At 34.9% G+C, this 27,105-nt stretch overlaps 1 protein-coding gene, 2 non-coding genes and 4 pseudogenes across 3 annotated transcripts; all 7 read right to left on the reverse strand.

The window, feature by feature from the left end:
- Positions 1-3,179: 3,179 nt before the first annotated feature.
- LOC120134526 (MACPF domain-containing protein At1g14780-like) lies at positions 3,180-7,549 on the reverse strand. The gene is given in 10 exon segments (XM_039150952.1): positions 3,180-3,880; positions 3,982-4,046; positions 4,211-4,380; positions 4,468-4,518; positions 4,521-4,650; positions 4,900-4,974; positions 5,082-5,161; positions 5,164-5,273; positions 6,772-7,013; positions 7,097-7,549. Coding segments are annotated over 10 exon segments (1,788 nt in total). The 5' UTR covers positions 7,337-7,549; the 3' UTR covers positions 3,180-3,255.
- Positions 7,550-10,112: 2,563 nt separating this feature from the next.
- On the reverse strand, positions 10,113-18,148 carry LOC120134532 (annotated as a pseudogene).
- A 2,057-nt stretch (positions 18,149-20,205) lies between these two features.
- LOC120134324 lies at positions 20,206-21,440 on the reverse strand (annotated as a pseudogene).
- Positions 21,441-24,424: 2,984 nt separating this feature from the next.
- LOC120134129 lies at positions 24,425-26,454 on the reverse strand (annotated as a pseudogene).
- Positions 25,864-25,950, reverse strand: LOC120134791. The gene has a single exon (XR_005517194.1). It is a non-coding gene; the product is annotated as a small nucleolar RNA Z159/U59 (small nucleolar RNA).
- On the reverse strand, positions 26,078-26,163 carry LOC120134789. Its single transcript, XR_005517193.1, has one exon. It is a non-coding gene; the product is annotated as a small nucleolar RNA Z159/U59 (small nucleolar RNA).
- Positions 26,233-26,323, reverse strand: LOC120134790 (annotated as a pseudogene).
- Positions 26,455-27,105: the final 651 nt, after the last annotated feature.

Genomic DNA, 27,105 nt, shown 5'->3' on the forward strand with positions numbered 1-27,105 from the left:
GTGAGATGGTGATTACCTCTAGGATAGGGAACCATCATATTTTGACTGGGTTGTTAGAAAATCCCAATTTTCGAGATTTAATACCATTTAAAAATGGGTTTTATTTTTTTACTGATTTTTCTGATTTGGTGTTTGATTTGGGTACTGTTCGGAGTACGTTGAAGACGATGACGGCGGTTCACGCGGCTAAGGAGGCTAATGATGGGGTGCACACGCGTCTAGGAGTTGAAACGATGGGCGTGTGCACCACACGTGCCGACGATGGACGGTACACCTTCTGGTCGGTGGCAGCTGGTGATACTTTTAGGGTTTAAAACCCTAAAATAGGATGATCTAGGTCGTTGATCTTTCTCCAGATCTGACGACTAGTGTTGGAGGCGGCTGGGAGATAGGATGAAACCCTAGCTGTGTTGGGTCAGTTGTTTGGGCCTGGTACTGGGTCGGGTTAACCTGAACTTGAGATTATGGGTCATCTGGGTTGGCTTGTAATGTAATATGGGTTCTGTTGTAGTGAGCTTGGGAATTGGGCCTGCAACATATGTAATATGTAAATTAAATAAAAAATAATAATAATAATAATATAATTAATAATAATTTTTAAATCCGGACAAAAACATGTGTCTACAGTACAAAAGATTCTAAATGAAAGCATCCACTTGACAAAAAATAAATAAATCTATAAATTTAGCGTTCAAACTTTTGATGAGGCATGCATTAGTGAAGTCAATTAATTAACATCTTTTGCAATAATTTATGTGGTGACCAATCTCATTAAACTACTGCCATGTTCTTCTAGAATATGGCCAACTGTTCACCAACATTTTAATAAACGATCCTATATATCAACCCTAGCTAGCCACCTCTAAGCTACGTACATAGCTATATATATATATATATTAGGGTCATAACTTTCACAAATATTGATTCTTACTGGTTGCTAAAATCATTTATCAACCCTCGTGGTTATAGATTTATGTTAAGGGAGTTTAAATGATGGTTTTATTAACCACTAATGACTAGTGTTATGAAGGAAGAGGCGAGATGCTTATCTCTCTCTAGTGCCACCCCTTATTGTAGTGGAAAACCCATTTAATAAGGGTATAGGTAATAAACTTTACTATTTTTATTATTTTATCTTATCTCATCTAATACAAAATAATTAAATTCGATTATTTTTTATCTAAAATCATGTGAGGTTCATTAATTACAAAAGTTTTGATTAAGTTTTGAGTTAAATTAGATTGAACTCTATTTCAAAAAACCAATTTCAACTCTTACTATTTTTTCATTTATATTACTCAATTTTGAAATCTTGTTCAAGGAACAATAAGATCCTCGGGATCCTCGTCACTTAACTGAGGAATAAATAGATAGATACGATTAGTAATGATACAGAGACTCTCGATCTGAATATATAATACATAACTATTTCTATTAATTTCTTATTGAAAGTATGAGTTCATATTGAAGAATGCTCTGTCTACATTTTATTTATTTAATTATATTTCATATTTTTATCAATTTAAAATTAAATAAATCAAATCATAATTATCGTTATTCTATTCAAATAAGGTTCAAATCTTTATTAATATTGAAGTTAAACACTTTAGCCTCGGGAGTCATTCTAGTTTCGTCTTTGCATAAGGTTGAACAAATCAATGGCAATGCAACAGTGCAGAGTGCAGAATATCTCTTGAAACATGTTAACATCGTATAAACAAAATATTATTGGTAACAAGAAAAACACAGGCTATATGCCTATAGCCATATGGCCTGTGATAGGAGAAAATGGAGTTGGAGATAATGAGTAGAATATAGAGTAGATGTTGCAGGTATACCCTAACAGCTACATATATATAGACGAGGATAATCAAAAGAAAAAGAATTGCCGACGAAACTGAAATATTAGTGTTAAAAAAGGTGGGAAAGAATGGCGAAAAACGAGGCAACTCAACTGAGCTGGAAACCCTGGGTGGGAAACCATTAGGGTTAGTATTGGAGATCGGGAAATATCCTTCTTTTTGTCTGCTAAAAGTCCCGCTTGATTTCTTAAAGGGAGACACGACAAGGACAGCAATTACCATTAATTAATTGTTTTTAATTTTCTAAATTCTCTCGGGCTTTGTGTTTGAAGGCTATATAGGTACAGTCTTTTAATAAAATCACGTAGGGTTGACCTGGACAACATGCACAACGTGATTCACAGTGTTGATCCGTCTCCGACCCTTCGGGGTTTATTTTGGTCAAATTGTAATATTATCTGCTTTCAAAATCGGGTTTTGGGTTAAGTTTTTAACATGTTCGAGGATCGGATCCAGATTTTGATAGAACATGCATAACATGATATATCTGGCAAAAGCTTTGAATTGTGCCTATATTTGAAATAAAATTGTATTTTAAAAATACATTTTTATGAATTAGATATTATAAAAATTCTATATTAAACAAAAAGATATTGTAGAAAAGAGGATAGACTGTATTTGAAGATTAAGATGACTCGTAAATTTAAAATGCAAGAATTAAGAGCTAGCACACATGTTATAAGGATGATTGTGTGGTCTAAGTCGAAACATGGATGAATGATGAGACAAGAAATACGAGGAAGGGGTTAGCTTCTCCAAGGACAATTCTTCTTGACTCTAATAGTAATTAATTGTTTAGATATGAATGCATGATCGTGTATTGTTCAGGCAGAATTGTGGGATATTTTTTATGGACCGAATAAAGCTAGAGATATGTAGTTTCGTAAGATATATAATTTTGGAGCTTGATAATCTTGTTGTAGTTCGTGCACTTAAAAGGCACAATTTTAAACCAAATTCATTTGAGAGTCCTACGTCTGTTAAAATCATGAATTATCCCTGTACAACATATTTACCAGGAAGGGAATGCGATTGTTGATTGATTAACAGTGTTAAATGTTATTTTTTTTTTGATGAAAACATTAATTTTCAAAATTCTCAACCGATAATTTTTATGTAACTTGTGATAATATAAAGGGATTAGAATCTTCACTTATAAAGATGTAATTCTATTGTGTATATTCTATTTTAAGAAATATACATATATAATTAATAAGTTCAATTAAAATTATTTATACAATTTCATATGTTACATTTTACAAGAAATTACACAAAAACTTTCACGTTTAAACAAAGTGAGGCTTTCCCCCAAAAAAATATAAATGAAAAATAATAAAACTGAAATACAAATTTCTGTATCAAATTTAATCGCCAGTTACTAATTCTATTTTCTTCAACAAATATTAACCAAAGAAAACTTTACATGTAGACTTATTTTTCCTTTCTCCAATTGCAGCCTAGCACCCGTAACCAACCAATACCCCGGACTATCTTGAGGTCCCTTGCACAACTGCGAAGTTTCCACAAACTTCAACAGCTTTGGTGTTTGAACAGGCACCGGCGGTCCGGTCGGGTACACGGCGGAATCCACCACAACAGCCGCCACCTCCTTTTCTTTAACGGGGTTTCCCGTTAAGGACTGACTGATAGCTGAAAGCAAACCAGACGACCTCTGTGAATACCCAGAGGCAGCATGTGCCCATCTTGATTGAACTACGAAACAATCAGAGACCTTAGAAAACAACAGTCTAAGATGAAGAACACTCTTGGAATCGTGCTTTTTAACTTGAAGTTGAGCGCCGGTGACGATGAAGGCAGCATCTTTGCCGTCGGTGCTCCATTGTGGGTTATATTTGATCGGAGCCGTGCATACGTGAGAGAACTTTTTGCGGTGGATGGCTTCGAAGAATCGAATGTTGTTGGATGTATCTTCAGATGCTTGCCAGTATTGTGTGTTGTCCTCCATGTGTTCAAACGATTTCGGTTGAGTCGATAGGTGTTGAAGATGAATAGCCAGCCTGGGATTAAGTTGAAAGTTTTAAAGAAAAACCCAGAATTTTACTAGAAAAAATGAAGTTATTTAATCACTCACCAAAGTAAGTTTCATAAATAGATATACCTATTGCATTTCATGCCTTCAAGAAATAAGCGCATTCCAGTGACTGGTCTCATCCCTACTGTGACCTGATATATCATATGAGCTAACACTTTGTTAGCACTATTATCTAGGGTTTGAAACATGAAAAAAATTTAGATTGAGATTTGTTAGCACACTGGCATATTTGGCATTAATCATCAGCACCAATTAGTGGACTTTGTGAAGTAAGAAAGGTAGAGATTTGATGTACCTGAGAAGTATTTACATAAAGCTTAGGACCCATTAAGTTGAAGTGAAGAGCTGGTGAAGAAGAAGCCCTATTTGTTGAAGGACCTAAAGGGAGGTCATTGTGAATGGGAGCCCAAATCTTTTGTCCTTGGAAGTCAAGAAAGTACGGCAGATCGGCTATAGGAGGCTTGTCTGCAATTATATTAGTTTTGGGTTATATATAGCCATGTTTATGAGTGTTTTCATATGCTTAGATATATATTGCATATTAAAACTTACATCGAAGGTATAAATTGATGGCATGTGACAGGAAACCTTTGCCTGGAACATTTTTAGGAGAGAAGTGATTGGAATGAAGCTAAAATGAATGGCATCTGGCTTTCCTGCAACTGTTGGAAGCCACTCACAATGGCTGTTAGCTTCTGGATCCCCTCCTTTCTTTGAACATATAACAGTGATTCCCTGCAAAAATCCAAAACCTTTAATTCGAAACCTTACTGTAATGCCTTTTTGTAGCATTTAGCAAACCTAATATTAGTATTCAAGCACTCTAATAGCCTACATGATTCTCTACCCTTCATTTCCGGAACAAGTGAAAAGTTTGAGGGGAAAAAAAACCTAAACATGCATGTATCAAACATATACTCTGACACATATTCGATGATAATAACAGGAAAAAAAATTCAAAATAGAAATTCCAAAGAGACCTACATTTTTGGCATTGATGAAGAGGTAGCCATTGAAAGTAACAGGTTGTTGATCAAAGATGCTGAATGCTTCTGGTACCTGAATACAGAGCATAAATAGAAAGGGAACAAACACAGAGAATTGAGAAACCTTTATGTAATTATTATAACATTTATCTAAAGGAATGAATGTATATATATGATAACCTTTTGCTTTTGATCTTTGGTTTTTGGGGTAAAACTGCAGTAGCCTGTAAAGACTTGGTCACCAAGATCGTAGAGATGTTTTTGAGCAATGAGGATTCCAGATTGGAAGATTTGTCTTGCCTGACCAAAATCACATCGTGGCCACCAATGCTTAACCCCAAAATGACGTGAGTCCCGTATTTCTCAATGAATCTGCCAAAAAGTTTACCAGTTTTTGGATTTACATGCATGAGCATTGATCAAGTAATATATTATTGGTCATAGTCTTTCTATACCAACTACCTCCACCAAGAAAACTACTATTATTCAATGCAAGAAACGGTCGAAACATGAAAAATATTGCTGGAAAATTTACTAACGTTATTTAAACCAAATTTTAATAAGTTTAATCAATTTCTTTGACGGTTTCATGATTGAGTTTTTTAATTAATAAAAATATCTGTTGACATTTCTGCCCTTTTGCTAACCTAAATTAAATGGTCTAACTTTCAATTGTGAGCCAAATGCTATCCAATGTATAATTGCAAAGAAAGAAAGGTACTTAACCAGACATCTATGAATTCTTTAGCTTTATCAATGGAAAATGATTAATTTATTTTTGTAATTTGAAATGGCAGAAGATTTTGACATTTTTTCATATTTGTATATGAACGGTTTAATATGATGGGACTTGAATACTGCTGGTTTTGCTGACCATACACAAAAAGCCAACTGTTTTTCTTGCCAGACAAGAAGCTAAAATGCCATCTTTTAACACAAATTCCAATTTGACCGTACAAATAATGGAAATGAACATGAAAGAAAAGGTCAAAAAGACAATAAATCGAAAGAAAAAAAAAAAGAAGAAGCAACACTTCTACTATTTTTTGGGTTGATTGCATATCTCTAAATTATGACTTTCATATTAAATTGATTCTTAATTTTTTGAATATTTTAATTTTATCTTCAAATTATGACTCTCATTCTAAATTGGTCTCCAAATTTTTGAATATTTTGGTGATGCTATTAGAAAGTTCATAAATTTGGGGATGAAATTGAAACATTCAAAAGTTTGTGGACCAATATAAAATGATGATCATAATTTGGGGATGAATTTTGAACGCTTAAAAGTTTAATGACTAATTAAATTGTGAGTCATAGTTTGGGGATGTGTAGCAAATTAACTCTTTATTATGATTGATGTTAACCAATGGAATTCGAGATTAGTGTTAACAAAAAAATTTAATAAGAATTTTTAGGTTAAAGTACACAAAAGGTCATTGAACTATGTTGAAATGATCATTTTAGTCATTACACTTTCAAAAGTTACAAAATGGTCTTTAAATTTATCAAAGTGATACAGAATGATCACTACAATATTATAAAGCCTTTAAAAAGTTAGATAAATTTAATGATAATTTTTAACAGTTCGATGGAATGTACCGATCATTTTGTAATAGTTTGGTAAAATTTAATGATTATTTTACAAGTTCAATAAATTTAATGATCATTATATAACTTCTAAAATTCAATTACCAAAACAATTACATAATCATTATTCAGTGACCTCTAATATAGTAAAATCCTTTTTATTACTCCACTATTCAGTCGACAAAATAAACAGTAATTTGACTACAAATTAACCAATGAGTGACACAGTCAAGAGAATTTTGTTTTAAAATATTTTAATGAAAGAGGAATAAGTACGTACCTTGCTAGGGCATAAGGATCCCAAGTAGAAGGAACATCGTTGAGAACTTCATCAGATAGGAGGAGAGGAGAACGATGAATATGAAGATTGAACAACGTGATATAATATCCATCAAGTCCCAAGCATTTGGTATTCGCCGCATCTTTCGCCCATGAACCGCTTTGAAAACCAAACATCGAATTGAATCGCCCCGACGGAATTTTCCCAGTGATGTTACATTTCTGGTTGAAAATCTCCACCATCTTACATACACACACCCCAATCATATGAATTTTATCGATTTTTGTTCATAAATCAAGATAAAATGGAAATGGGATATTGTTACCTGATTGAAATCGAGAATATCGGATTGGTAACGAGTACGATCGCCTTTATCGCATTTGATATCGATCGGGACGTCTTTGATTGAATCGAATCCGGGTATGGACATCTCTCGTTTCTCGGTTTCATCTAGTAAAATCAACCGTTCCTTTCCCTTGCAGTACTTGAGTCGGAAATTCATTGTTAAATCGAATCCTTTCCCCAAGCTGCTAAGAGCCTTCTCCACTATTCCATGGCTGTTCATCTCGCTTCGTTTCCCACTCTATTTTCTTTCTGAGAAATTTGAAAGGAAAGAAATTTTGGGTTATTTAATAGGATTGCTTAGTAATACTGGGTATAAATTTTTGGGTGAGAAAGGTTTGAAAATCGTATGATTCTAATTGGTGACTAAACGAAGTTTCGTCTTCTTTCTTACGTTTCAATTTCTGGTTTCTGAGCTCAACTTTGACCATATTTTATTATTATTTATTATTATTCTTTTACTTCTCCTTTTCGTAATCTGTTTTTGGATTTTCTTCCTTAAACAATATTGATGTTTTAATATATTATTACCTTTTCACACTAATTACATTTAATATAAAACAATTCTAAAGTATTTGTTATTTTTTTAACCAATAATAACAGTTAATTTTATTAATTAAATAAAAGCTAGCCTAAACTGTAGCTAAAAGATAATTTTAAGTGCTAAAAGAATTTTTTGTTAAAAATATGTGTCTAACGTTTCTATGTTATATTTTTAGTTGTATGCCATTAAATTCGGCCGTTAAGTGACACGTACAAGTTTATAAAAATTTAAAAATTCTATTTAAATTTTTTGAAATTTTATATACCTAATATATGTCACTTAACGGTCGAATTTAACGGTGTTAACGATCTAGGCACCTAAAAGTGCAACATTAGAAATGTAGACACCTCTTTTTAACAAAAAAAATCTTTAGACACCTAAAGTTAACTTTAGATATAGTTTGGGCACTAATTTTCATATTAAGTCTTAAATAAAAATAGAGTAAAGTACATCAACGGTCCCCGACTATAGGATAATACTTTATTGAGTCATTTGTCTATTAAAAGTTATAAAATGATCCTCCGACTATAAGGTGTTACTTTGTTGAGTCCCTCGACTATTAAAAGTTACAAATGATCACTCAACTATTCATTATGTTCCAAACTCGTCCTTTTCTGTTAAAAAACAATGATTGTCTAAGTTGTATATTAACCTATTGACTGAGACATGATAGTCGTTTGAGATTATGAGATAATATTTTATCACATCTCAATCATTAGGTTAACGTCCAACTCAGATAATCGTTAATTTTTTTATGGAAAAGGACGAGTTTGAAACATATGAATAGTGAGATGACCATTTTATAACTTTTAATAATTGAGGGACTCAACAAAGTAACACCTTATATATAGTCAGTCTCAGAGGTTCATTTTATAACTTTTAATTGTTGATGAACTCAACAAGATAACGCTCTATAATCAGGGAATCATTTGTGTACTCTTCCCATAAAGATATAATATAATAAAAATTAAAATAGAATAAACTATTTACTTTAAAACTATCAAAGAGCACAAATTAATAAATAATTAAAATAATACCATATAAAGTAGTTAAAAAAATAAGTAAACAGTTCATAAAAAATAATAGAGACAATAAACGAAGGATAAATATCATCCATATGAGCGAACTAATTAAAATGTCCAAACTAAAGATAGTTCAATAAGATAATTAAATAAATACCAATTAAATAACTATGTCAGATTCAATCTGAAAAAAAAAAAACAAAGATGTATTATAAGAACATACAAAGAATGTCGTACAATAATATATAAAAAAGTAATTATTTTTTGCGAAAAGGTGGACTAAATAAACAAAAAAATATATAAATCAAATATGAATAAAAACACAAAAAATATATATGGTAAAATCTAGGGAAAGAACGAATGAAAAATGATAAGAGCAAAGTTAAGATCAAATATTAAAAGGGTAAATTATCTTAACTCAAAATAATATATTTATTAAGTATTTAATTTTAAATTATGGAGGATAAAATTTTAATTTGATTTTAATTTAAATTGATAAAGACATAAGATATCATTAAAGTACGGAATTTAAATTATATGAAAAATTAATAATCACAATATATTTAAGTTTAAATTAAAATAATTTTAAAAAATTAAATTAAAATAAATACTAAATGAGAACACATATAACAGTCGTGCCTATTACAACCCAAACCTAATATTCAAGACAAACGAAAAAAATACAAATTTTTACATTTATTATTTTAAAAAGTATTTATTCATTTTAATCATATCCAAAGTATTTAACAAATGTTTATATAAAAAAATGTATTTCAAATGTAAAATTTTTAGTATACCTACCGTATCAATCTTTTAAAATCTTGTGATTAATTTTAAAATAATATTAAATGTTAATTTATTAATTTAAATCTCATTTATTCTTTATATCACTAGAGTGAATGAATTAGAATGTGCACGCCTTGTATAAATTATATAAATTCACACTACCTAACCAATCCTCGAGTATGAAAACTATATTTATTAGATTTTAAAATACCAACTTCGTATATATATATTATAAATATTTTTATTGAAATTAATAAATCTTTGATTGGAAATTAATATAATATATAAAATATTTTGTGATGTTCACATTGGAACTGTTTGATGTGACTTTTCAGACACGTTCTGAACGGTGAATTTCAACGACTCAGTTGCCGACGTCCTTTATGAAAACCCCTCCACATGCATGGGAAGAACAATCAATGGCGGCTCCACATGTAATAATTCCAACAAAAACACGTTTACGCTACGCACTAAATATTGTCAAACCGATGGGAAATAGACTTCAGTTCAGAACTACAATAACGTTAGGGAACAACGGCAAAAAAATAGCGGCGACAGCTTAACGGAGCTTTCTCTGGAATCAACAATGGTGTTCGATATCCTAAACGCACAAAAAAACACTAAGATCGGCTCAGTAGGACGTGGTGCACATTCATTTGCATTTGCTAAGCCAACGGCGAAAGCAGCATTTGATCGGAAACGGAAGCCAGACCTTGCATCAACCTAACAATTTCAACTGTGTCATCGAGGTAGTACTTCGCCTTGCTGGGTTTTTTATCGACGGTACATGCAAAAACTTCGGCTCTGGGATCGATCGTTGGGCTTGCTATCGAACTGGTTATTACCTCAAACATGTCTTCATCGGATCGGTCATCTCCGATGCACAAAACAAAATCCGGTACCATTCCCTTCTCTTGCATGGTTGAAAGTAGGCGCTTAGCTACCAAACCCTTGCTTACACCCTGCATATAGAGATTGCAAAGAATACAAAAACCGACATCATCGACACGGGATGTTGAATTCGAAACCGGCTTACATGTCTCGATTTAGGATAAGAATATAAAACAGTATTGTACACTTTCATTAGGGAGAAATGATCGAACCTGCGGTTTAACCTCCACAGCATTCTGTCCGCTCTTTACTGTAACAGGTTCATTGGCCAGCACACTTTCGAGATGATTGAGAATTTCTTTAACTTGGCATGATCCGAAATCTGAATCTGCATCCTCGTAACACCAGACAAGGGCGGTTTCCCGATCTTCAATGTTTGACCCGTCCGTAGTCTCCGTGTATTGCTGCATCACAGGTTCTGCAATCTGCTTCCAAGTAGAGTCTATGGCTGGCACACGTCTTCCACTCAGCATCACGCTTAACCCTGAAACAATGAACTTTAACTCTCAAATGGAAACCACAAACTTACGTCAAGGATAAAAGGAGAAATAAGGATAGACGGCGGTCTACTTCACCTAAAAAAGTACCCATGCTCGGCGGCAATTCCTAGTTTCTCACACGCAGAAAACCATTGGGTGAGCGTCTTTCGGCTTCTGGCACTGACGATAAAAACCACGTTGTTTGTATCTCTGCATAAGCTATTTAGGATGTCAATGGATTTAGATGATGGACTCTTGTCGATAGAAGGCTGTGGCATTAAAGTGCCATCATAATCGAGAATGATGGCCCGAGTAGTAGTCCTCTTGTAAGCCGATACTATGTGCTCCGTGGAGAGCTTTTTGAAGTTTGGATCAAGTGCCACAACTCTAAAACTTAGCCCAAAACCAATACCCCAACATCCCCGTCTCGCATGTTCTCGACATGTCCACTCGAGATCTTGAACGAAACTACGAGCCCAGTATCCAACATGATGTGTACTCACATATCTGTAATGCTTTTCATATCTCCCCTGTTTTTCGGCCTCTGCCATAGCAAGGGCACCGTCCATTGCATCCGCCACGGAACCAATGTTCCACGGATTTACTCGAATTGCTCCACTAAGTGATGGGGAGCAGCCAATGAACTCAGACACAACTAACATGCTTTTCTTTGGTGTAGAAGGATCCAACCCTAGAACCATATCCAACCTTTCATTACCCTGCCGACTGATTATATATTCATACGGTATGAGATTCATTCCATCCCTTACCGCCGTTACCAAACAACACTCTGCAACGGTATAATAGGCAATCCTCTCGTAGAACTTAAGAGGTTCATCAATCAATACGACTGGATCATAACCAGGCTTCCCGAAAGTTTTGTTAATTCTCTTCACAGTTGAATATGTCTCCTCTTGCACTTCTTTCACGTCTTTTCCTCGGCCTCTTGCCGGAAGAGCTATTTGAACCAACACCACCTTCCCTTGGCACTCAGGATGCTGCGAAAGAAATTGTTCCATTGCTAGCAGCTTCAAACTAATACCCTTGAAAATGTCCATATCATCCACCCCAAGCAACATTATCCTGCCCTGATCACAATACTGCATACGGAAGCTCTGCAACCTTCGCTTCGGTCTCGGGGAGGCTCAAAACCGACTGCAACTGACCCATGTGTATCCCTACAGGGAGAATTTTGATAGTAACCGTTCTTCCATAATACTCCAGACCTATATACCCTCTCTTGGATTCATAGCTAAGGCCAAGCATTCGACTACAGCACGACAAAAAATGCCTCGCGTAATCGAAAGTATGAAAGCCGATTAAATCCGAGTTTAAAAAGGCACGTAAAAGTTCCTCTCTGATCGGCAATGTTTTATATATCTCGGAGGAAGGGAAGGGGCTGTGAAGAAAGAACCCCAGTTTAACCCTGTTGAACCTCTTCCGCAAGAAAGTTGGTAACAACATGAGGTGATAATCATGAACCCAAACAAAATCATCCTCCGGATTAATCACCTCCATAATCCGATCGGCGAAAATCTTATTGACCGACACATAAGCTTGCCACAAAGACCGGTTAAACCGACCGCCGCGGTCCAGCGACAAAGGCAACATATAATGAAACAAAGGTCATAGTTGCTGCTTACAGAATCCATGATAATAGCGACTATAAATATCAGCCGGCAAAAACGTCGGCACACACTTAAAGGTCTCGAAAAGATCCTGCGAGACTTCGTCTTATTGAGTTACTATCCAATTGAATACAAGTATATTCATCAATACAATCGTGCCTTGAGCTGCACATTATGCAGACTCTTTATACAGCAAGTATAGGCGGTTACAATCACACTAACAGCATAACCAACTCCTAACAGACTCCTAACAACTAACTGTTCTTTACACAGTTTACATCACTCATGTATACATGCATGCTCATACGCACATGCATATACTCCTAATATTCCCCTACATCTTCTCCTTCCTTTCTTCATCGCTGCACAACACATACCTTCTCACGAAACTCTTCAAATGCTTCTTTTGACAAGGGTTTGGTGAACCCATCAGCTACTTGATGTGCAGCTGGTACATAATTGACACAGATATGCCCAGCAGCCACCTTTTCTCTTACAAAATGCACATCCAACTCTACATGCTTGGATTGTGCATGATATATTGGATTGGCACTCATAGCCACTGCACTAGTGTTGTCACACCAAACCACAGATTTTCCTTCTTGTTGTATGCCTAGATCAGTTAACAACGTGCTGATCCATGCGACTTCAGCTGTGGCATCAGCCACACTTTTGTATTCTGCTTCCATGGTGCTCCTTGACACTGAGCGTTGCTTCTTCGAATTCCACGCGACAAGACATTTGTTGATGAACACTCCATAACCTGACACCGATCTTCGATCATCCAGATTAGCACCCCAGTCAGCATCTGCAAAGGCTGAGATTACTCTACTGTCAACTGGAGAAAACTGTAACCCATAGTTTACAGTGCCTGCTAGGTACCGAATTCTTTTCACCGCAGCAAGGTGTGTCACTCGGGGAGCATGCATAAACTGGGCTACTTTACCCACACTCAAGGATAAATCAGGCCGAGTATGAGAAAGGTAAAGAAGTGAGCCCACTATGCTCCTATATTCGCTTGCATCCTCTAACAAATCCCCTTCTTCATGAGATAATTTACACGCCAATGTCATAGGCGTAGAACATGCAGCAGCTGTCTTCATGCCAGCTTTTTCCAGTAACTCTAAAGCGAACTTTCTTTGGCTAAGAACAAGCGAGTTGCTAGTCCTTAGTACTTCAATACCAAGGAAGTAGCTTAACGCACCCAAGTCCTTAAGGGAAAATCTGTTTTGCAACATATCAACAACTGTTTCGATCTCATTTGACGACCCTCCCGTGATCAGTATGTCATACATACACTAACAAATATATTCGATCACTGTTGCTGCCCTTAAAGAACAATGATGAGTCTGCCCGTGACACACGAAACCCTATTTCTAGTAATGCTTCTTAACTTGGAGTGCCAATTGCGAGGTGCCTGCTTCAAACCATACAGCGCCTTCTGCAGTTTGCACACCATGATAGAACCATCATCAGACTCCTGCTCAAAACCAGGTGGCTGTTGCATAAACACGTCCTCCTTAAGATCTCCGTTGAGAAAAGCATTGTTTATATCTATAGTCTCAGCTCCCACGCGTTGGATACTGCCCATAGTGAGAATTACATTCACTGTACTGAATTTAACCACTGGACTGAAGGTATCGTAGAAATCATGCTCAGGAACCTGTGTGAATCCTTAGCCACTAACCGAGCTTTGTATCGAAGAATTGAGCCATCAGGATTATGTTTGAGCTTAAACAACCACTTGCAGCCAATGGCAGTTCGTCCGGGCGGAAGCTTGACCAAGTCCACGTCTCATTCTTTTGTAATGCATCGACTTCAGCTTGAACAGCATTCTTCCATTATGAAGATTCCATTGCTTCCTTTATACTCGTAGGTACTGCATTGTCAAAGTGACTTGAGATGCCTTTGGTTTAAAACACCGCATTTGCTCCTTGTCAACATTGAATGAACATTCTGTAGTTGACGTGTTTCAGATTGTGCACTAGATTCTTGCACTGCTTCTTGACCACTGCTACTTGCATCACCAACCTCTTCGAGGTTCAGCAGTATGTTCTTCATCAGTATGGCCAACCTCATTATTAGATGCCCCGAGTGCTGTTCAACGTGACCACTACTACTGCCCTGTAAGCCAGCATTGTCCTCCATGTGTAGACCAGGCTCCATGCGTATTAGCATTCTCCCCATATGATGATGATGAATTTTCCAGAAATTCATTAACATTTTGATTATTGTCACCTTGCACATTCTGAAGCAATCTGATATTTGAGACAATTTCAAGTTCCTGGGGGCAGTACACATTTTCATCAGTATTGATTGAGGGGCTGCATTTTCCTTTAAAAGGGAATGTCCATTCATCAAACACCACATGCCTCGATATATGTACGACCATCTTGAGCTAAACATTGATACCCTTTATGTTGAGGACTCCCACCTAGGTATGTGCAGGGTTGCGATCGAAAGTCCAGCTTGTGCCTCTGAAATGGTCGAATGTGGGGAAAACATAAGCAACCAAAGACTTTAAGCATGCTGTAATCTGGTTGCTTATCATACAACTTCTCAAAGGGAGAAACTCCTTGAAGAACTTTTGTTGGGTAGCTTATTGATAACACTTACTGCAGTAGTCATAGCATATGACCAAAATTTAATGGGCATGGAGGCTTGAGACAGCAGTACAAGTGCCAGCTCAACTATGTGTCGATGTCTCCTTTCGACCTTGCCATTTGTTCAGACGTATGCGGTCATGTTAACCTGTGAACAACGCCAGACTTGGCTAAAATATCAGTAAAAGATCTAAATTCCCCTCCCCAATCACTTTGGACTGCTTTGATGGACACTCCAAATTGTGTATGTACCATTTTATGAAACAACTGAAATGCTATAACAGCTTGAGATTTTGTGCGAAGTAGGTAGCCATGTATACCGAGTATAAGCATCACAAATGATATGTAGTAGCGAAAACCATTTGAAGAAATATGAGGAGGCCCCCACAAATCAGTATGTACAAGTTGAAAAGGAGAGTTGTATTCAGTAACAAATTGCACAAATGGCAGTTTGTGACTTTTGCCTACATGACAGGCAGCACAAGTTTTATTTACATCAAAAGAGATCTTAACATCAAGAACCTTTGCTATTTTGTTGAGAGTGTCAAACGAGGGATGACCAAGCCTCTTGTGCCACAATTCAGCTACTGGCAGGGACTTTGCAACTACATTGACATTACCTTTGATTGTTGTACATGCTTTCTCAAAGGAGTATAACCCATCTGCCTCTTCACCACTCAACAAAACTTGTCCAGTTTCTTCATCACGAACATAGCATTTCGTTGCATGGAATTCAAGGAAGACTCTATTATCCCTAGCAAGCTTAGAGACCGAGAGAAGATTTTTGGTTATGTGGGACATGTAAGAGTTCATTTAGCATCAATACACGTGAAGTAGAAGATAAAACAGCTTTGCCAACGCTATCAATACCAAGCGCTACTCCATTACCAACAGTAGCTTACCTGGCCCAAGAAATTCAGATTGGCTTATCATATTAGACGCATCCGGAGTAACATGGTGTCGCTCCCGAGTCCACTACCCATCGATCAGCTGCTCCAGTAACCACATTCGCCTGTGGTTGTGTGCTAGAAGATGAGCCATCCACACATCCTTTAGAACAGTGTTCACAGCCTGAACTAGTTTTCCCAGAATTATAGCTCGAACTCGCTGGGCCTTCTTTCATCGAACTATAACCATCGGTTGCTACACACGTGAATTCCTCGTCATATCGATGCCAGCACCGATCGACTAAGTGTCCAAGCTTGCCACAGAGTTGGCATTGTAATCGGGTTCGCCCACGCCCCCTGCCTTGGTTTCTCATACCAGATCCATGAGTAGAGTGATTTGGCCTGTAGTCTTGGATGTTGGAACCGTTGGAATGTCCTCGACTTGTATTGCCTTGTGCTAGATTTGCACTGATTGGCAGTAAATCAGTTTGTTCATCAAAACCTGCTAGTTGTGACTCAGCATCCATTAGCATTGTAAATGCTATCTAAAGACAGCGTTTCTTTCATGGTTGTTATAATGGCCATGAATGGTTGATATTCACGAGGCAGCCCTTTCAAGATTGTAACAATATTTTCAACATGGGAGATAGCATTCCCACAAGAGGCAAGTGCATCGCACTCTTTACGTGTAAGGTAAACACGCATGCTATCCCCGCCCTTCTTCAAGGAGTGAAGCTTGTAATGCAGGTTCATTAAAGCTGTAGTCGACCTATTCGCAAAGAATTGCAGCACTGTTCGCCAAACTGCTGCAGCGGTCTCTGTTCCCACGAACTGAGGAAGGAGGTGAGGGCTGATAGTCGAAAGTAGCCATGAAGCTACAGCACTGTCTTGTGCAATAAACTCTTCATAGTTGTCATGACACGTTCCACACCATCATCATCTACCACAGTTTCTGGTGGAGGCACCATAGCTCCGGTTAGAAGCCGTTCAAGTCGATGACTCTGGATCGTTAACAAAATCTGCTGCTTCCATAACAAGAAGTTGGTCTCATCCAAGACGATACTAACCTTCTTGTTTGAGAAACTCCTCGCACCTCCAATTGCAAGATCCATACTAGGAAGAACTGTGCTAGCAGCGGAGAAACGCTTCAGGAATTACCCAGAACTACCGGCGACTGATACCATATTGAGTTACTATCCAATTGAATACAAGTATATTCATCAATACAATCGTGCCTTGAGCTGCACATTATGCAGACTCTTTATACAGCAAGTATAGGCGGTTACAATCACACTAACAGCATAACCAACTCCTAACAGACTCCTAACAACTAACTGTTCTTTACACAGTTTACATCACTCATATGTATACATGCATGCTCATACGCACATGCATATACTCCTAATACGTCTTGTTCGTTCGGTTGAATTTCTTCCTTTAAACAACCAACATAAATAACCTCAACATCATCTCCTAATCCATCTTTCATTTGGAGGAGAAGAGAATTCTCATCCCAACTGAAAATCCAACCCTTGCTACTCCTAGTATTGCTAATTGCACCGTTCGTATCCGATTTTCGGTGTGCCCTTATAGGCAACTGATAGCTACCATTATAATTCGATCTTTCGAGATCGAAGATGTCAATTCATCGAGCATACACTCTCCCATGAATCATCATCGGAAATTATCCCCGGGACAGTCATAACCCGGGGTATCCTACGGCTTATTCGACCTAAAGACGCCGGACATGACTCACCGGAGGCAAGCTCCAAGAGATTCGAATATGATCTTGATGCCATTTTCTTGAAGCTAATCAAAACCGTTGCTTTTTATTACGCACACATACAAGTAAGAAGCACAGAAATCAAAGAAAATTCAACGAAGAAGATGACGATGGTGAACTTCAGGGTGAAATGCATGCACTTGGATTTAATGCAATCGAATGGGGGAAAATAGTCAAAAGTTCTTATTCCAGACAAAGAACAAAGAAAATGAAATGGAATAGATTCGAACTTACACAGCCAATAAACTATACTTCACTCAAAAGGGACTTCCACTAGAGAGTAAAATACACAACAGCTATTGAAAAAATCTAAAGTTCAAAGAAAAACTGTAGAAAATTAATTTAATCAAGAACAGTCGCAGAAATTACCAGCATTGTTTGTAGATGAAAATTGAAGAAACTAATTCTCTCTCTCTTTTGGGTAAAGAAAATGGGAAATGCATCAAAAATCTTAGAGATTTAACTGAAAGAGTACAACAAAAAATTGAAATAGAGAACTTATTAGCTTTCTTTGAAGTTAGAGCATTGATTGGACTGAGGGAAAACACGCTTACAATATAGTGAGTTTTCTCGGGAAAATTTATTTTGTTTTCGTTGTCCTTTTTTTTCTGGGTTAAATGATTTACGTAATCACTGACACTTGTACGAGATTATGGATTATCCAACGGTACAGGGGAGAAGAAATGTGTACAAGGATGTTCTTATCCTTTGTCCTTTGGATAATCCGATACGAGGCATAAGTTGAGATGGAACCCACAACCTAAGGTCATGTCCGAAAAAGCTGTGAACATGTCTCGGAAATTGCCACGCGGCGTATGACAATATGCTTCGTTGGTCAACATAGGACACGTGGTGATTTTCCATACTTCTTTGACAACGGAAAAATATATTCGAGATTCGTGCTCTGAAATACAAAAATTAATCTACCTTAAAATATCGTGTCCGGTTATATTTAATATCGAACCAAAAATTGGTTTAAAATTTTATTTAAGAAGCATATTATACATCGTAAGCTTAATTTACAGGTTATGATTAAGTAAATAATTACATTGTTTAATTATGAGCGAGAGTTAAATGTAAGAGTATGCATATTATATTCTAATTTTAATCATCGATGATGGTTTAAAATCAATCATCAATTATTCTTTTTTTATTTTTTTTATACTTCTTCATCTCTTCTCAATTATTATTATTTTTAAATAACATTATTAAAAAACTAAACCCCTAAAAGATTAACCTTCTTGCGATATTAGATGTATTAAAAAGAACCCAATTAATTTAAAAGAAAAAACCCCAATTAAAGTGGATAAGTAAATGATAGATTAGTAGTTACGTGGGCTCTCGTACTCTCCACGTGTCCCTCACATTTTCGGTTTTGGTTGAATTTGAAAAGCAACAACTGCGAAACGACAAAACCTTAAGGGTGTTTTGGTTCACTGAATGTAAGTTATTAGTGAGAATAAAAAATTATCAGTAGGAATAAAAAATTATCAGTAGGAATAAAAGATTATCAGAGAATATTATATTTTGTGTTTTGTTAGTTTAAAGAATAAAAGATTATTAGAATATATATTTGACCAAATTATCCTTATTAAATATTTGTTTTTTTAACAAGTTAGAAAATATTTATATATTCTTTAAAAAAATTAAATTTATAATATATATATATATATATTTACAAAATTGAAAATATAAAAAGTTTAATGAAAGGGTAAAATTTTATTTTAACCCCTTAATTTCATATAAATTTTAATTATAGATTTTTTTGTAAATCTAAAATAGTTAAGGATAAATTTGTATTTAACATTCGTAGAATTTTTTTATTATTCAATGATAGAATAAAGATATTTTTTAAAGAAATTTTTTTAAGGGCATTTTAGTCCAAACGTCGGTAATCCAACAATACCTAAAAAAGGAAGGTAATGACATTCCCGGTAATCCCAAAAATTCTACTATTAGTAATAAGATTACTGGGAATGACATTTCCGGCCAACCAACGGGAGAATGTGAATTACATTCTCATGTGAATCACATTCTCCAAACCAAACACACTCCTAATCGCAAACGGATGAAAGATCAGGTGCATGACCCTGATGGCGTGCTTACGTGGAACGGTATTGTCCTTTGATTACTAGAGTACAATTCTAGTGTGTACGGTTACTATAAGTTAAATATCGAAATTATGACGAATTAAAATTAGATTAAAATTAAATCTTAATATTATTAATGAAAAAATTAAATTAGAAGAATCCTATTATAATAAATTCAATAATATTTAATCTAAATAATTAATTAATAAATTCAACATCAATAATAAAATCAACTTAATTCAAAATATATAAAAACGGCAACATTACATGAATTTTTAGTTTCGATACCATAGTTTTTTTTTTCTTATCTCGAAATTAAGAACATGAGATACCATAAACATGGAGAAAATATGGGCTCTGATTAATTATACTAATAAAACTAAATAATCCTTCTACAGAGTGTAACACCATCTCCAATAGGAACGAGGGAAAACCTCCATGGACTTATCGGAGGCCAAGTTGGTATTCCAAAATGGCCTTTCGTGAATCCCTAGCACCCTCGGGCACTTCCTCCTCCTTTTGAGCTACGGAACCGAGCCATAACGTGTTATCGTATGCGATTAACCCGCCGATTCTCACCAGTTGTTTTTGCATGTTCGTGGTATTTCATATAACTGGTTTTGTCCGCGTCGATGAAGATGAGTCGAATTCTCCTTCATGCTTCTTCTGCAACAACAGCAACAACATGGATTTGAAAATCTATAACGAGAAGAATAATAAAAGATTTAAGCTAAGTTGCTACACTGTTAGACATTTCAGTTAGAACTTTGATGGCTTCTGACGGATGAAATTGATTTTGTGCTCCATGCCTGCTTTTTTTATGAAAGGCAATCCTACAAAGTACTCTCTTGTGGTGTCTATTGCTGTTATCTATACCGTTAAAAAAATTAATGAGATAAAAGCAACTTTTAATTACTAGTTTGATAATTGAGATTAAAACAATTTTTCTCAATTTGTCTAATTGAGATTCAGTTGTTAAGTTTTGAAATTAACAGAGACCTAAAAAGTATTTAAATATAAAGTACGGGTTAAAATTTATCAATAAATCGTATTTATCATGTATTAAAATATCGATCATAATTCTATTTATAGTGATCCAAGAACAGTGAAATTTGACACACCTTGCCATCTTCAGGCAATGCGAGGGCAGTTGCAAGGAGGGAGTAGCCAGTGAAAACGCCAATCTCCATTGTTTTCTTGGCATTCATCAGCTTCAAAAGCATAGATAGGAACAGTCCTTCGTCTACCGGTACACCCATCATGCTTCTGAAAACCCCAAAATGTTCATTTTCCTGAATTACTTGTTTGTTTGTTTCCCGAGAAAATTTATAAACGTAAAAGAACGTAAACCAATATCATATGTATTATATAAACTTACAGGCCAGGGAGCTTCTCTGCAGTGGCATCTCTTATTGCTTAAGCTGCTCATGCTCTCTGGGGTACGCAAATGTGTCGAAGATGTACTGCAAAACATGAATGGCATGAAATGTTAAATATCGTATTCGAATATGTTTGGGACACGAGTATCTGAAAAACGGAATAAGAAGATGAGGTGGTAACCTGTTGTAGGGCCTCGCTTTTGATTTCCTTAGGAGGAATGTTGTGTTTGCCATTGAAAAGGAATTAGTTTTGTGGATTTTTTTTAGTCGATCTGCCAACTCGTTTATTTCTTCTTTTAATAAATAGTGTATAGGTAGAAGCATAGTTCGTAAACATCAACCAACTCCTCGTACAATGCGGCTTCAACCAAGCGTATTACTCGCCGTATCAATTTGAATAATTCAACTCCATTTGTTTTAATTTATTAAGCGTGATAATAACTGCGTTTTTACTTATAAACAGATTGAATGAACTGTTGGGAAATTGTAACACTTCCGGTACTGATAACTAGTATAGTTACAGACATTACATTAATTAAAATAATATAATTTTTTAATGACTCTAATAGTTTTATACTGATACTCGATAGGTCATCTAGAATGTACTAATGTGAAACTGCTCATTTTATCACCTACGTGCGTAAGTTAAACACACACTAAATATATAATTTAGTGAGGTATAATTAGACATGTATTTAATCATCAATATAATTTATAACATCAATATACTATAAGCAATATAATTGCCTAAACAATAGGCTGTAAATAAATTGAACATTCAGCGAACCGTTCGTGAACAGTGCGGCGGGAAGTTCGTTTATTTATTAAATGAACGAATATAAACAAGATTCTGTGTTCGTTTAATTAAATGAACGAACATGAACATAGGTCCCGTTCGTTCATTTACGTTCGTGAACGTTCGGTTATGTTCGTTTATGTTCGTTCGGTTATGTTAGTTTATGTTCATTCATTTATGTTTAACTCAATCTTCTTATATCAATTTTCTTAAATCATTTTGGTGACCAATTTGTAAGTATCTTAAAATATTAATTAATCTGATATTCTGATGACCAACTCCATAATTAATCCAATTTTATTTAGAGATTAAATCCAATATGTTTAACCCGTGAGGCACCTCACACCTATATTCATTTCTCCTTTTTTTTCCCCCAAACCCTAGTTCACTGAGAGGAGACAATCGCTGAAAGCTTCAAAACAAGTTATATTATAGTGCAATCTGAAGTTTTAAGATTTGTTTCATCTCTTTCTCTGTTTTATTTGGCTTAATAGTTGATATGTAAAGTTATTGCGGGTATCTTCACATCTAAACTCAAGAAAATATCATACTTCTTTCTAGAAATAGATAGGAAGATAAAGGTAACAATCAGAAGTATATGCATCAGTAAAGAGAAAAATATAGAATTTGCCAGAAAACAAAATAAGGTTTATGCAATTTATGAAAATAGTGTAATAGCGGAAGTAATGAGTTTTCCAGGAAGAATCCATTATAAGTATAAAATACCACTTTGACAATGAATTTTTGTTTTCATAGTTTGTGTGATCTTTAGTTGTGGAGTAGACTTTAGGTACGTTAAAATTTAAATGGTGGTTTAGCAATAATCAGTTATGATATGTACATCGAAGGGATTTCGGATCTATGTTATTGCCTTGTAGTCTAATTGTATTCGAAATATTCATGTTGTTAAATTTTCTACTTGCCAACGGAAATGACCATTATAACAAACCTCACTAAAGTAGACATTGATGTCACAAAACTTTAGCTGATAAATTTATTAGAATAAAGTAGTAGAAAATGATTGTTCATATGTAATCATAGACACTAAGATAAATGTTAGCGTTAAATTAAGTCGTGTGAATCATTTAATATCTTTAAAAGATAGATCAAAATATTTGATATCTTCAAACATTTCATCACTGCTAATAAACGCTTACGCTATTTATCACTGTAGATTTGGTTGATTTGTATTGTCGACTATTTTTCATGAAAGAACAATGGAAGGTAGGGTCTCCATCGTTTATGTTCGTTTATATTTGTGTTCGTTTATGTTCGTGTTCGTTTATTTATTAAATGAACATGAACAAGTATATTCCTTAATAAACGAACATGACAAAAAAATTTATTCTTTATATTCGTTTATTTATTAAATGAACGAACATAAACATACATCCGTTCGTGTGCGTTCGGTTCGTTTACCGTCATACTAAACAACACTAACGGAGCTGGCATGTGTTAAGGGATGTCAATTGACACCCCCCAAAAGTTTGTAAACTTTTTTTTCGTACAAATTATATATATAATATAATATAAAAGAAAAAAATATCCTTTTTAAAAAGGTTCTGACACTCTTTAACAAATAAATGGATCTTATACTTAAAAAAATATTTAACAATAAAAATTTTAAAATTTAATTTTCCCACTTTTATTTCCATATAATTTTTAAATTAACGCCCCAATTTTTTTTTAGCTCTGCCCTACTAAACAACATAACCATAAAGGCCTATTTTTTCATTTCCTGAAACTATAAAATCTGTAACTTGTGAATAATATGTTTATTTCTTTAAATTCTCAAATTAATATAAAAGGAACAAGTTAAACGAATATAGGATGCAATCATCCAGATGAATGAAATACGATACATCACCCCGAAGGATGAAATAGTAATACTGTGCATTATCTCATATAGTAACAAATCCATAAAAATATTATTGGCTGGGCTAATATAAATATAATAAAAAATAATCTAATAGGAGTATAATTCACATATATAATCTTTCAATTTAAATTTAATAACTAAAATAGGTGTAATTAAATGTTCCAAAAAAACTTTAGAATTTATGTAGAAAAAATATATAGTCTGAAATAGAATATTTTCATCAATTAAGATGAATTCTCATTTTCATAGAACCAAATCTATCTATGATCGAGATAAAAAAAATATTTTATAATTATACATACTATATATTTTTTCATATTTTTCATATATAATTTACATATGCCATACAAAATCTTGAGATTAACTCAAACTTGAAAATCAATCTACTAGTTGCTAAAAATTTCAAATAATTCAAGTTGTATTTTACAACTCAAATTGAACTTGAAATTTTTTCAAATCGAGTTGAATTTATAAAATTACAACTAAAAATTAATTCAAGTCGAGTAAAAAAATAAATTTTTCGTATCGAGTTTTACTCCCCATGAACAAGTCAAAAATTATAGTACTTTGTAATTTACAAACCAAATAGCTACTCAAGTGCAGTGTCGTTGGTTCAAATAGCGGCGTTTTCTAGTTGAACACGCAAAACTACAAAAGCTCCATTACCGGAGCACCGAATATGGATAAATTTACTTGGGATTTCTTAGAACATAATGACAGAATCTCCCCTAAGGAACATCTTGCTGATGAATCTGTCCTTGTTAACCGGAAGAGCCTTCTTCTTGCCTTTCCATTTCGGTACCTATCGAATGGAGGAACGATTTAACCTTTTTAATTCAACTGTAATGGAGACTAATGTTATTATGAAGGCACACAAAAGAAGGAAACGAGAAAATACCTCTGTCCACATTTCCCTGACATTTTCCAAAACCATGTTGCAGTGGCGGTCGAATGCTCTCACCCGCCCTAGAAGTTTTTTGTTTCCGACAGTTGATGAGAACCTGGTTCCATATTAAATTGAATTCAGTTCTAATAAGCACGTTGTCATTAACATGTAGATAAGCATTGCTAGGGGTTCACAAGATTAGTTCATTACCTGAGTGTTATTTTAACACTCATCATCAGAACGGATAGTGGTCCGGTGTTAAATTCCTCTTCCTCATTTTCACCGTCTGCAGACAGGTTAGCGAGCAATAGGCAGATATCAGCGAACATATATATAAAAATACAATGAAAATAAGCATTCTTTTGGTTTCAATGAAGAGGAAATAGGTGTTTAAGTCAACTTACATCATCTTCCATTGGCCGACTGCAAAAAGCAAAGCAATCGAAAGGGAAAATTAGTATATGATAAATGAAATGCAACAAGCAAACCTTTTAATACAACTAAATGAACAAAGCAAATGAAGAAGAAAAGATTTAACAATTAGTACCTCATTTTCAACTACGAAAGCTTTCAGTGCTATCTCTCAACAACCCAACACAAAACCTGCAAAAAGAATGCAAACACCATTAAGACGCCAGAAATTCAAGAAACTCTCAGTACACTTGAGACCATATACCACATGATAGCTTATCAAAAGAGTTGTTGAATGTGAAAATGCATAACCAAACAAGCACTAAAAAAATTGCCCAAATGGAAATGACATTATTATGATTCGCTGCAAATTCACAATGAGCAAAAAATAACTAGTATTTGTTGAAACCTAAGCAGAACCAAGATTTCAAAGATTTAAACAATAAACTGAAAATTAAAACAAGGCCGGTTCAGTTTTCCTCTTAGTTTGTTTGCATATGTAAACTATCAAAGCTACTGAGCACAAGGGTGAACAACAGACATGGCTATGTTAAATCATATCTCCATACCCATGTCTGAATATGAATTAAACATGAACTTCAAACAAGGGTATTAATGGAAATGAAGAGTAGGACAACATATGAAACAAAGTCAACAAATACATAGTATATTGAAAAGTCTTCTGAAACTCTTCAGCTCAGGTCTCCAAGAATTTTCAGCAATTATTAGCTCAGGAGAACGAAAGTTTTTTCATAGTAAACATCATCAGAGTGACAGAAGAACTTCAGTGCCTAATAACAAAAGGACCAATTACAAGCGAAGGTAAAAAAAACCCTAAAAGCAAAGTAAATTACTTTTCCAAAACCCTAATTGAACAAAAAAAAGAGCTAATTTACTACAGCCTCTTCAGTTCAGGTCTCCAAAAATTTTCCGCATGGATTTTGTCGGAAGAACGAAAGTATTCATTTTCAGTCATCCTCAAAGGCATAAATGAAAAGAGAAGAAAATAATCAATAAAACACAGCACATAAAAAAAAGTGAAAAAAAACTACAATGTCTCTTCAGCTCAGGTCTCCATATAGAATTCCGCAAGGATTTTTCTCTCAGAAGAACGAAAGTTTTTCAAATTCAATCATCATTAGAGACGTTTTGAGAAATCATTACAAATTTGAAACCCTAACAGAAAAACTAGCTAAGGAGAACAGTGAAAAAGCAAAGTAAAGAGCGGAAATGGAAGAAGAGATTTACCTGATTAGCGCTTGGACGATGATCTGATTGAGAAAAGAAGCAGAGTGAAGAGCTGTTTTATAGAATCCTTTCGGTACTTGACGCAGCAAATAAAAACCAATGGACATTCCAAATTAGGTTTTTCGGTGTTGGGCTTCAAACTCCTATATAACCCCAGAATACGGATGATTTCGGCTTTTGGGCTATAATGTTTTATTTTATGGAGTTTAGATTTGTAAATAATTCGTAAGACAAAGATAAGTCAAATGTGTTTTTAAAAGAGAAATCGCAGTGACCAAAAAAAGTTATAATATACGATTTTAACCAACTTTTTTTGGATTTGCCAAAATGACCAACAAATCGCAACGCGAAATAAAAATCGCAACGCGATCCCCAGAATCGCAAATCAGTTTCCAGATCGCAAATCAGTTTCCAAAATCGCAACGCGATTCTTGAAAATCGCGATGCGATAGTACAAATTCGCATTGCGATTTCCAAAATCGCAACGCAATATGAAATCGCAACGCGAACACTAAATCGCAACGCGTCCGTAAATCGCAACGTGTATCCGTAAATCGCAACGCGTATGGGTAAATCGCAATGCGTATCCGTATATCGCAACGCGTATCCGTAAATCGCAACGATAATACATAAAAATCGCAACGCGTATCCGTAATCGCAACGCGATATTTAAAGCGCCA

Source organism: Hibiscus syriacus, unplaced genomic scaffold, assembly GCF_006381635.1.
Source record: "Hibiscus syriacus cultivar Baekdansim isolate YM2019G1 unplaced genomic scaffold, ASM638163v2 tig00110597_pilon, whole genome shotgun sequence".
Classification (NCBI taxonomy): Eukaryota; Viridiplantae; Streptophyta; class Magnoliopsida; order Malvales; family Malvaceae; genus Hibiscus; species Hibiscus syriacus.